Source organism: Schistocerca serialis, chromosome 1 (assembly GCF_023864345.2).
Source record: "Schistocerca serialis cubense isolate TAMUIC-IGC-003099 chromosome 1, iqSchSeri2.2, whole genome shotgun sequence".
Lineage (NCBI taxonomy): Eukaryota > Metazoa > Arthropoda > Insecta > Orthoptera > Acrididae > Schistocerca > Schistocerca serialis.
Window position 1 is genome coordinate 1273650164 of NC_064638.1, and position 12573 is coordinate 1273662736.

At 37.3% G+C, this 12573-nt stretch overlaps 1 protein-coding gene across 2 annotated transcripts in view; it reads right to left on the reverse strand.

Moving 5' to 3' along the window:
• LOC126419526 (maternal embryonic leucine zipper kinase-like) overlaps window positions 1-12573 on the reverse strand; it is a 426839-nt gene that overhangs the window by 321154 nt on the left and 93112 nt on the right. For both annotated transcript variants that reach the window (XM_050086726.1, XM_050086719.1), the window contains 2 exons: window positions 7396-7581; window positions 6349-6481 (listed from right to left, as the gene is read on the reverse strand). In XM_050086726.1, the coding sequence (XP_049942683.1) occupies window positions 6349-6481; window positions 7396-7581 (319 nt within the window). The remainder of the gene's footprint in view (window positions 1-6348; window positions 6482-7395; window positions 7582-12573) is intronic.

Here is a 12573-nt window from a genome sequence, read left to right on the forward strand (position 1 = left end):
AGTGGCATGGGATTCGGAGTAGGACCATATGAAATTTAATTGGTAGAATGTATTTAGTGATTCCAGGAATTTTAACAGGTCAGCCTCACCTGCCATCAAGATCCCATTCCCCTGCGATTCAAACTGACCTTCAGTTCCTTCTTACAACCTCAGGCCCCTAATCGGTATGTATGTCTTCCCCTCAAAGATGAAGTAGTAGTTGGTAAGTATAGAGTTGATTAAGGTGAGCAGGAAGAATGTCTTATGTTTGGGATCAGGTGGGTGCTGACTGAGGATTGTTCAACAGCAGACTGGCCATACGTGTGGGAGATGCCGGTATTGAGAGAGGATGGCATCTGCGGTGAGAAGCAAGATGTTTGATGGGAGTGGGACGGGCACGGATTCCAGATGATCTAGAAAATGACTGGTGTCTTTAATATAGGAAGGAAGCCTTTTCACTGTGGGTTGCAGGTATTGATGAACTAAGGCAGATATTCATTTGGTGGTTGGCTAGTAACTGTAGCACAGCCAGGATGATTGTGTTTTTGGATCTTAGGAAGAAGGTAAAACGTGAAGTGCGTGGTTTAGATTGGGTAACAAGTTCTATGGAATTAGGTGTTTAGTCCCTGTGAGAGGCCAGTGGTTTTAAGGAGGGACTGCATGTCAACTTGAATCACAGAGATGGGATCTTGATTTCAGGTGAGGCTGACCTGTTAAAAGTCCTGGAATCTCAACACCTTCTCTCAATTAAATTTCGTGTGGTCCTATTCCAAATTTCATGCATTTTCTTTGACATTGATCTCATCCTCACTGAAGGCAAGCTACCAACATCTGTCCACATTTAACCTACTAACAAAAAACAGTACTTACATTCTGACAATTGCTATTCTTTCCTTGTCAAACATTCCCTCCCATACAACCTTGGCATTTGAGACAAATGTATCTGTTTGGATGCAGACTCTTTACAGCAATACACCACAAGTCTCACTTCCTCCTTCACTGGGCGTAATAACCCCACCAGCCTAGTTCAAAAGCTGATCTCCCAATCCTGGTATTGCTGATCCCTCCAAAAAGCAATTTCGGAGCACACCAGAGGTCACTCAGTATTATCCTGGTCTGGAATGTATTAATCAGCTACTTTGACAAGGCCAGGACTTCCTAAAATCATGTCCTGAAATGAGATCCATTCTGTCTGAGATATGTTTGCCCACCACACTTATAATAGCTTTTTGTCACCCCCCCCCCCCCCCCAAAATCTCTGCACAATCCTTGTCAGACCCTATGCTGCTTCTTCACCCATCTCCCTACCCAATGGCTCCTACTGTTGTGATTGTCCCCGCTGGAAGACTTTCCCTATGCACCCTCGTACCATCAACTACACCAGCCCTGTAACTGGCACAACAAATACTATCAAAGGGTGAGCCACCTGTAAAACGACACACATCATATACCAGATGTTACGTAAACACTGTTCGGCTTTTTACATTAGCATAACTACCACCATGTTATCAGTTCAGATGAGCGGGCATAACCAGAGTGTGTATACTGGCAACACACAATATCCTGTTGCAGAGCATGCTCTACAACATGACAGTCATGACGTCAGTGCCTGTTTCACCACATGTGCTATCCGGATTCTTCCCCCAGACACAAGTTTTGAGAAACTCCACAGGTGGGAACTAGCACTACAATATGACCTTGCTTCTCACCACCCATCTAGTCTTAATTTACATTAACTTCTTCTGTCTCAACATTTCTTAACGGTAACTACTCCTTTCTTCACACTGTTTTAGTTTTCTACATGTTTCATTTTATGATCTGTTTATTTTTCACTCTTATAAACTCATACACAAAGCTTTAGCATTAATCTCTGTCTTGCATACTACCCTGCCTTCAAGTCTCGTCTGATTAATTTCCAATATATCAGTCTTTCCTTCTCATCCTGTCCTGTAAGTCTCCCCTTACCTGGGGTGTTGGGTGCCTTTTACGAACTCTACCCTTTTCCTGAACCTCTCCCGTCCTCTTCCTTCATCCCTCTTCCTTCCCCTTCAGGCCTTCTGCCAGAAGGATGAGCCACTGACTCTGAAATCTTGCATATGTAAAACCTCTTTTTATTTTTGTCTTTAGCTGCCGCTTGGTGAGTAGATTTTTTATATATCCAATTACATTATGTTATGTTTTATAATTTTCAGAGTGACAGTGGTAGTCATCATAGAAACACTGCCAACAAAAATTGTTCTAGTATCATGATAATGGTAAGGGTGTCCTGCCATATCAGCATTTAATTTTTAATGACTTTAAAGGGAAACTTATGTGATTAACACTCAATGACATCAGTTTATTGTATGTTAATTTTGCAGCCATGAACTGGCGTATGAAAAAGAGTCAGCTGTCTTCGCCCTCATTTTTGGTCATATTCACCAATGCATATTGACATCAAGAAAAAGAAAAGCATGACAAGACTTGCAACAAAGCCAAACCAGAAGCACGCTAAGGCAGTCTGCTACCTCACCACTATAAAATTCGATTCCATTTTAAATGACGTAAGTAAATTCACCTCACCTGCTTCTGGCTATGAAATTTGATGTCAAACACTGTAAGAATGAATCAGAATGGACATGACAATTGAGTCTCAAAAGAGAAACTACGTTACACTTTTATGAAAAAATTAGGCATGAGAAATAAACAACCAGAAAATTTTAGTAGCAGGACCGCAGGAAATGAGAAATACTACAGAAGAACCATTCGAATCACAAGGCTACAAACTTTACAATGGGAAACCTGGAATAAGGGTCATGAAAGAATGTCCCCAATTTGAAACTAGGTTTATACTCAATGTGAAAATAATAGATTCAATTATCGATTTTCAAGCCATCTCCCCTAGAATTGCAACTCTGAGTTTAAATGCATCCAACAAAATTTATACCATCATTAATGCCCTTCCCCCTACTAATGAAAAGAATTCTCTAACAAAAAGTAGGAAAGAAGTGGAAAAGTTTTGGGATCTCCTTGACCAAACAATAAACCAAGTAAATATTAACAATGTCAAGATCCTGTTAGGAGACTTCAATGCCCAACTCAGAAGAGAAAAGAAATACTGGGATCTCATTGAGAAATGGGCTCCACATAAATAAACAAATAAGAATAGTCAAAGACTTGTTGAACTCTGTAGGGAACACAAACTGATCTCAAAGTCCACATACTTCAAAAGAAGGCCAAACAAACTTAAAACTTGGAAACATCCTGATTGGAGAAAAGGAGAATGGCAGCTGGATCATGTATTTATGGACAAATTCTTCCGCAGAGAAATCTACACTGTTAAAGTATTAAGATGGGTAGATACAGGCTCAGATCATTACATTGTCAAAATCAAAATTAAGTTCACACCACTAAAAAAGAAACCAAAATGCAATAAATGAAAGAGGAACTTCGAACCCCACCAATTAACTAGAAATGATAAATATAGAAAAGTCACACAAAATATAAGAATGACAGATAATTTAAAAGAACTGGTTCAAATTCTCAGGCAACAAGCAGAAAATTTAGCCCCATTGGACCCATGTAAAAGACATGTCTGGTGGAACACAGATTGTGACAAAATTCATGAAGAAAGACATCATGCAAAGATAAAATTTCAAACACACAGAACAAAAGAAAATGCAACCAAGCTCAAAAATATCAGGAAAAAGTTCACACAAATTATCAGGCAAGCCAAGAGACAATCACAGAAAGTTCTAATTGACTCAACAGAAGGCAATTACCATAAAACCAATTCCAGAGACTTTTACAAAATGTCTGGAAGAGAATTACAAAAATTTGCCCCTCCCACGTTAATGCTGAAAAGAGAAGATGGAAAAATGGCACATAATGACAAGGAAAATGCTGAAATCCTGGCAAAAGCATTTAGCAAACTTTTGAATTGTGAAGAACGCCAGGAACTTTTAATAATTATTACAGGCACACTCACCAAGACTCCACCTGATCTCATAAATCCTCCAATAATCCAAAAGGTGGAAACAGCACTCAGAGAGATGAAAAATTATAAGGCACGCGGAGAAGACCAAGTTTTTGCAGAAATGTGGAAATATGCCAGTGATATAGTTCGAACTTCCTTACACACAGCCCTAACAAAAAACTGGATAGCAGAAAAGTTTCCCGAACATTGGACCACAGCCATAATCCACCCACTCCACAAAAAAGGAGATAAAAGCAACCCAGATAATTACAGGGGTATCTCTCTCTTAGACCGAACATACAAGATTTTCTCCAGAATCCTATACAAGAGGATCAAAGTGCAACTAGAGGAAGAATTAGATGAATACCAAGGAGGCTTCAGACCTTGGAGAAGCTGTGCAGAACTGATCATCACTTTAAAATTAGCCATAGTATATTACAAGAAAGGAAATAAACCTCTTGTAATAACCTTTGTGGACTTTAAAAAAGCACATGACTGTATCCATAAACATTCAATGTTAAAAACCTTAAGAAATTTCGGGCTCCGTACAAAATTAATCAAATTGACAGAACTCACCTTAACCATCTCTGTATCAAAAGTCAAGTTCAGGGGGGAACTCTCTGACCCATTCATCATAAAAACAGGTTTAAGACAAGGAGATTGCTTGGCACCCCTGCTGTTCAACTGTGCTTTAGAATACATCATGAGGGAATGGTACAAGATTAACCCAAAGAATATCCAAATCGGAAGACCCAAAGACAAAATAAGTTTAAATTATCTGGGATTTGCTGATTACCTTGCTCTCCTGTCCAACAGTATTCAGGAAACCAAACAAGTTATCTCACTGCAGGAAATAGCACAGAAAATTGGTCTTGGACTATCCTTGGAAAAAAAATCATCTTGTTAACTGACCCACCCCTCGTAAACAAAATTGCCACAGGAAACCAAGAAATCAAAATTGTAGATAAAATTAAATACCTAGGAGATATAGCATATAACCTCAATGGAAAGCCAACATGGCATAACAGAATAAACAAATTGACTAGAGCACAATATATAACCAAGGACACCTACAACAAAAAGAGCCTGTCAATAGCAATAAAATTAAAACACTACAAAACAGTCACTCAACCAGAAATAACATACGCAAGTGAAACCATCTTCAAAACAACTAACACTGCACAAATAGAAAAAATACTCATAAAAGAGAAGAATTATCAGAACGTGCATCAACAAATCGTACCAGAAAGATGGACACTGGAGAATAGTTACAAATGAAACAGTTTACAAGGAAATAGAACCAGTGATGAGTACAATCAGGAAGAAACGCATTTCATTTTTCGGACATCTAATCAGAACACCATAGAGCAGGATCATCAGGAGAATAATAGAAAAATTGTGGAATAGTAAGTACAACATTAAGTGGATTACAGAAATCAAAGAAGATATGGATGAGCTACAGATTACATTGGAAGACCTGAGAAACAAAACTGAAAAAACCAGGAAACTCACAGACAAACAAACCAGACTGCAAATGAGAATCAACAAACAGACAATAGGAAGGGTGATTTCCGATGGAGAAAGAACGATAAGATCCAACAGAATGAAGTAGTACTGGGCTGACAGAAAACTGGAAAATTCTCTGTATACAGTTGGCTACAGTGGTCCAATGAAGGCCATAAAATGTAAATAAAAATAAATAATATGTGGCCAGGGGTTTATTTAGACAATGTACGAGTTCATATATATTATACTGTAAATAAATGCTGACAAAGTCATAGTGTCCGAGAAGTATTATCAAAGAAAAGTGCGAGCCCATGTTTAATTGTTTCACTATCCAGGGCATTGACATACAGCAGTGTGATATCATTCCACTTATAAGAATATTGGTTCGTATACTATTTTACCCCTCGTTCCTGCTTCCCAATCAATCAAACAAGACAGTGCTGCCTACCCGCCCAGGTCTTCAGTTCACTTTGATGGATAATACATTCTCCAACAGAAGGAACATTGTCCCAGCTGACAGTACTACTGAAGAATTTTAACTTCCTTGTTATGTATATTTACTATTAAAAACAGTCTTGATCATGATTTATTTATTAAGGTGACCAGTTTCGACCACTACTGTGGTCATCTTAAGACCATTGAGTAGGAACCTCTTTCTGCTGAAGAAAGAGGTTCCTAGTCAATGGTCTGAAGATGACTACAGTACTGGTCGAAACCGGTCACCTTAATAAATAAATCGTGATCAAGACTGTTTTTAATAGTAAATACTTGTAACACATTGATCACCGTCACTACCATAATGTATTCAAAAGTAATCCATGTTATGTTATTTAACATGGACTAGGTTTTTCCAGTTTACTGTTTTGCTATATTTATGCTTAATTAAAAAGTATACCCTGAAGTCTTACATTTTGCTGTCAACTTCTCAGTTGTTCTCTCTTCGTTTGCAACAACCACATATGTCTCTTTCAGCCTCGCATTTGCTGTTTTTGGAATTCTGACAGGTGAATCTTCCATTCCTTGGAGTCTATCGTCACAACCCTGCATAGGGGGGAAAAAAATAATAATTAGAAAGCCACATATTTAACACGGTGAAAGAGAGAATGAAATCTGATCTGTGTGTCTTGAGATACCAAAAGTACTGTAACTTTAAAAAATATATTCATATTATAATCTAAAAAAACATATTCGTATTATAATCTACAGCAGAAGTCTAATTAACTTGGATTTTGTGAAAATTCACGAAAAGTAGCTCTTTAATAAGTTATGTATAAACATTGCACACAAAAATTAACTCTGTTATTAGCTTCCTAGTTAACTTCAACAACATGATGAAATTACTTCCTTCCTTACCATGTTAGCAATGCAGAAAACAGCAGATGCTAACAGATTTGTGACAGTGACATTGGGAATTATATACCAATTTTTTGACATGTAATATATGATGTACTTTTTCCACATAAAAATTATTTGGCAGTCAAGTTTGTTTTCTTAATTTCTGGAACTCGGTGCTTCAAGATGCCAGAAGTACATAAAAACTTAAAAACAATTAAAGTAATTAATTTACGTTTGAAAGCGAATGCCATTTTCTGCCAATGTACCACCCGTCATTCATCTCCGCACAGGTGCTAATTTATTTTCATTTTGAAGGATATGTCAGAAAGTGCTTGCTTTCAGACCATCTTCAATAAAGCATTACACACACACACACACACACACACACACACACACACACACACACACACACACAGAGAGAGAGAGAGAGAGAGAGAGAGAGAGAGAGAGAGAGAGAGAGAGATAGATACAACAGAAAATGTGCTGTATACTGTCCAAAGAACGTGTATAAATTGATTCATTTTATCAAATACTTAATCAAATTTAACCTGTATACATAAGGGAAACTAAAATAAGATAGATAATCAGTCATTAAAATACTAAGTGTTGATATTCTTTACCTTAACACGGTATGTCGGACGAGATAACCTTACAGGAGAACCACGTTTCTTCTTTGCAAGAAGGAGAAGATAAGTGGAAGTATTGTAGTCATAAGGCCACTTACTCAGTGATGACCACATTTCTTCCCATGTTATTCCATGGTAATGGGCCATAATGCCAACACACGTGCGATCCATTTCATGAAACTGAAATGACAAGAACATACAGTAGCTACAGATTTACACCTTTGTTAAATCTTTGAAGACATATCCATGAATGAGCATGAAAACTGTGTATCAAGAATGGCACATTTCACTGACAAGAACACAATACCTCACATTACATCTCCATCTACATATATACTCAATAAGCTACTGCATAGTAACTGGCAGAGAGAACTTCATACCAACATTATCCATTTTCTGTCCTATTCCATTTGTGTATAGAGTGATGGAAAAATTATTGTCTATATGTCTCAGTAGGTGCCCTAATCTCCCTTTCCTTATTCTTGTAATCAGTATACAAGATATATGATTCAGGTAGCAGAAATGTTGCATAGCCCTCTTCAGATAGAGGTTCTTTAAATTTACCCAATTAGGTTTTGTAAGAACTTTCATCTAACGATCCCTATCTATCTACATTCCCAGAACATCTATGTTATACTTTTGTATGGGCTACACTGACCCGATAGAATTCAAGCAGTCATCTTGAAAGTTGCTCCATACGTATTGTCTCCATACGTATTGTCATATTTACTAAATAAGGACTTAAAACACCGGGACAATACTCCAATATTAATTATATTAGCTTCCTGCACGTGATTTACAATACAGATGCACTGCAGTTTCCCATAACTTTTCCAACACATCGAAGTCTTTTATTCATTTTCCCAAATACTGAATATTAAGTGATCATCCCATGTCGTATAACCCTCTTAGATTTCTACTAAATACTTATATTATGTGACCTGCTCAAGATGTTGACCACAAATCTTGTAATGAAATACTGTCGGGTTCTCTGTTTATTATAGTCATTATCTTACATCTACTCACATTGAAAGAGATCTGCCATTCATTACATGAAGTGGAAATTTTGTCCAAGTCTTCCTACATTTCCGTAGGACCATTTGATGATGATACTTTTCTGCAGATGACAGCATCACCAGTGAAAAAATTTCAAAATGTTGGTGATCCTATCTGATATATTGTTTATGCATATTGACTATATTGTTTATGTATATTGAAAACACTGGAGATATAATTAAACATCCTTTGGGCAAACCTAGTGTTGTTTTGATTTCTGAAGGTCACTCACATACCAGTATAACAAATTGCATATATCCAGAATGAATTTTCACTCTGTAACACTTTGTGGCTGATTTGAAACTTCCTGGAATACTTCAGCTGTGTGCCAAACCAAGACTCAAGCCTGCGACCTTTGCTTTTGTGGAGAAGTGCTCTACCAATTGAGCCATCCAAGCACGACCTATCCACCTTCAGAGCACTTGCCTGCAAACTGCAAAGGTCCTTGTCTGGCACATAGATTTAAACTGCCAGTAAGATTCAGGACTATAGGTAATCTCCAATTTTAACTGTATTGTAACAGGAATTTTTTAGTACTCAAATACTGACTGTTAATGATCAGATAAACTGTTAATTATGAGTTATATGTTACAATGTTTCAGTTCCAACCAAGCAAAAGATCCGAAACAACCATTAATTATTTAGTAGGTTCTACGTAGTCCATGAAACATCCTGAAACCAGCAACATAGTTCACCTGAGGAAATCATTATGAATTTTCATATTTTGTAGTTAGGTAAGCCCGACAGTAATTGAATTGCTGAACTTAGGTTATTAAATGCCTTCGCTCCAGATGTTTTCTGAAGTTACTCCGCTGTCATTCAGAAGCATAATGCTTGACCATAAATATTGCACCATGCAATTTTGTTATTTTGGTCTCTTACAGAAAAATATCTCCAAAGATAACTACATTTTTATTCATTGTCAACAACACACAACTACACAAATTTTAATGTGAAATTTCTATAACACTTTTTTACAGTATATCACATTTGCATAATAAGCGAGTACAGGAATGCGGTTAAAATCCAACGACAAACTTGGCACTGTACATGTGTCATGGCTTCAGTGTTGAAACGGCCTGCACAGTGCAGCAATTAAGCACTCTGTGTAGTGCAGACCTATTAACTTTTACTGAAGCAACAAATGTGTTCCAGCCCCTGAGTGACATCCCCACTGCACAGAGCTATCTGTATGTGTAACAGAATGTTACAAGATGGAACTCTGGGATGTCTATTACAGTGACAATGGTACCAGTTTGTTTGAAATTGCTGTCATTTTTAACGCCATGAAGAGAAGCACTGTAAAGAAGTTTTCTCACTGTATCCAAAAACAAGGTGAAAACACTGTTTTTTGTTGGTGAATTCCACTCTATTAGAAATTTAATAGTGTCTGTTGTGGAACATATCATTTGCTTAATAGGTATGACATAGTAACTGTATTGTTTTAAGAGTTATGTTAAATATTATCCATTCCTACTGACAGTAGCACTAATTTTTCTCCAGTCTGAGCAAACATCAGTTAAATGCTCAAATTTTTTGTTTCTATGTATTAGTAGCAGTTTCATTTCACGATATTCAAACAAACTGTTTTCTCATTCACTTTACACTGAGTTTATGAGATTTTTAAAGCACTTCACACTGTGGAACAAACATGATTGTGTGTAAGATGACACTGATAGTAATGTGTGTCAGTCACAGATAGAACTGTACACCTCTAAGAATCAAACCAAGCAAGCAGAGTCAGCAAATCCATAGTGCTTACAAAGGATTTGGTTGATTATTATGATGGCATGTGCTGCAATGCCAGGCAATGGAGAACAAGAAAAGTGTTTCCCTTGAAGAGCATATGTAAAATGAATGGTTTCCATGATTGGTCGAGCTGGAAGCCCTCGTCCCGGTTGAGTAGATTGTCTGCTAATTGTATTTCCACAGTTTCAGTGACCATTGAATACCAGTAGTATGAGGCTGTGGCCAGCATCTTAACTTTCCCTTAATCCATTGAATGACCAGTGGAAATAAAATGTTCAGCCACGGCATATTTGTTGAACCGTAGTATGGGAATGTATCCCTAATGTTCAATGGTACATTATATTACAGAGTTTATTGTTTATCCTATGTACATTTTACCACATGCACAAGGAATATTGTATGTATGCACCTTTTGTAAAAGAAGATCATCCTTCAAATATTACAGACGAGCTGTTATCTTGGCTGGTGAAGTGAACATCACATCCACTTTATTCTTCTTCATTACTCTTGCAATTTTTGAAGAAATGTTTCCCACATATGTTATAAAGGCTGTAGTACTCACATCTCTTTGTTCTTGCTCCTCTTCTGAATGGCCTAGTGCTTTCACCTGCAGAGCTCTCTTAATTTGACTTTTTGTATATCCATTTGTAGGAAATATTTCTTCCAAGTGTACCATTTCACTCAGTAGGCTACCAGCATCTGATACTACATGAACCCTGTGCACTTAAGTCTTAAATACACCCATAGTTCGTGAAAGATGGTGGCAGCTAGAGGTGTGCAAGTATAAATCAGTATGGGTGGGCTTACGGTAGACACAATGTCCTAAAAACCTCTCTCTCTTTTTCCGTACTAATATAGACAGCCATTTGTTTCCTATTCCATTATAAATATAATAGAGGGAAACATTCCACGTGGGAAAAATATATCTAAAAACAAAGATGATTTAACTTACCAAACGAAGCGTTGGTATGTTGATAGATGATGTGTGTCTATCAACATACCAACTATTCCATCATAAGTGTGATATTTTCGTGACTGGAGTTTAGATGTTCAAGAAACTGGATTAAGTTGTCCTCACCATGGGATCAAACTATGAATGTGTCATCGACAAGTTAAAACTGAAGAGTGGAATCCTTCTTATTCAGGATCTTTTGCGAATATATTAGCTACTCAAATATTTAGCCTCATTGTTGAGACCTTTTGTAGGTCTATGTGAACATAATTTCCATAATTCAGCAGATTTTATCAGCAGGTTAAAAACTTTGAAACTTAACTGCTATGATTTCGTGGTCAGTTTTGGCATTGTTTACCTGTTCACAAAACTACCTACTCTTGACACTCTGTCACTGAATAGCAGCAAGTTTGAAGAAGACATAACGGCATTATTTAATCATGTGCTAACCTCCAACTACATTTTATTTGATAACCAATATTTTGAATACATTGATGGTGTTGACATAGGCAATCCTCTGTCACCCAAGGTGACAGATTTATTCACAGAGGATTTTGAAGAAAAAACACTCCACTCTTCAGTTTTAAAACTAACAGTGATCTGAAAATATGTGTACGACACATTCATAGCTCAGCTCCGTGATGAGGATAACCTGATCCAGTTTCTTCAGTTTCTTGAACATTTAAACTCCATTCACGAAAATATCAAATTTACAATGGAATGGCAAATGAATGGCTGTGGTGTCTAATGTTTCTGGATGTATTAGTTCGGCGAGGGGGGGGGGCAGAATATGGGTTTTTAGAACATTGCATCTACCATAAGCCCACACATACGAATTTATACTTGCATGTCTCTAGCTGCCACCATCCTTCGCAAACTATCAGTGCACTTAAAACTTTAAAAAACAGGGCTCATGCAGCGGCATACATTGATAGCCTACTGAGTGAAATGGTATGCTTGAAAGAAATATTCCCTAATATTCCCTACAAATGGATATAAAAAACATCAACCCATGAGAGTTCTGCAAGTGAAAGTACCAGACCATTCAGAAGAAGAGCAAAAACAAAGAGATGTGAGGTCTACAGCATTTCTACCATATGTGGGGAATATCGCTTCAAAAACTGCAAGATGAATGGAGAAGAATTCAAGGGATGTGATCTTTGTGTCACTACTTAAGACAGCAGCTCTTCTGGGATATGTGAAGGATGATCATCTTTTATAAAAGTTGCATGTATACAAAATTCCTTGTGGTAGTGGTAAAAGGTACATAGGACAAACAATATACACTGTAATAAAACATTCCACTGAACATCAGGGATACATTCGCTTACTATAGCCCAACAAATCTGCAGTTGCTGAACATTCTATTTCCAACTAGCCAATCCATGGATTAAAGGGAAGGTAAGATGCTGGCC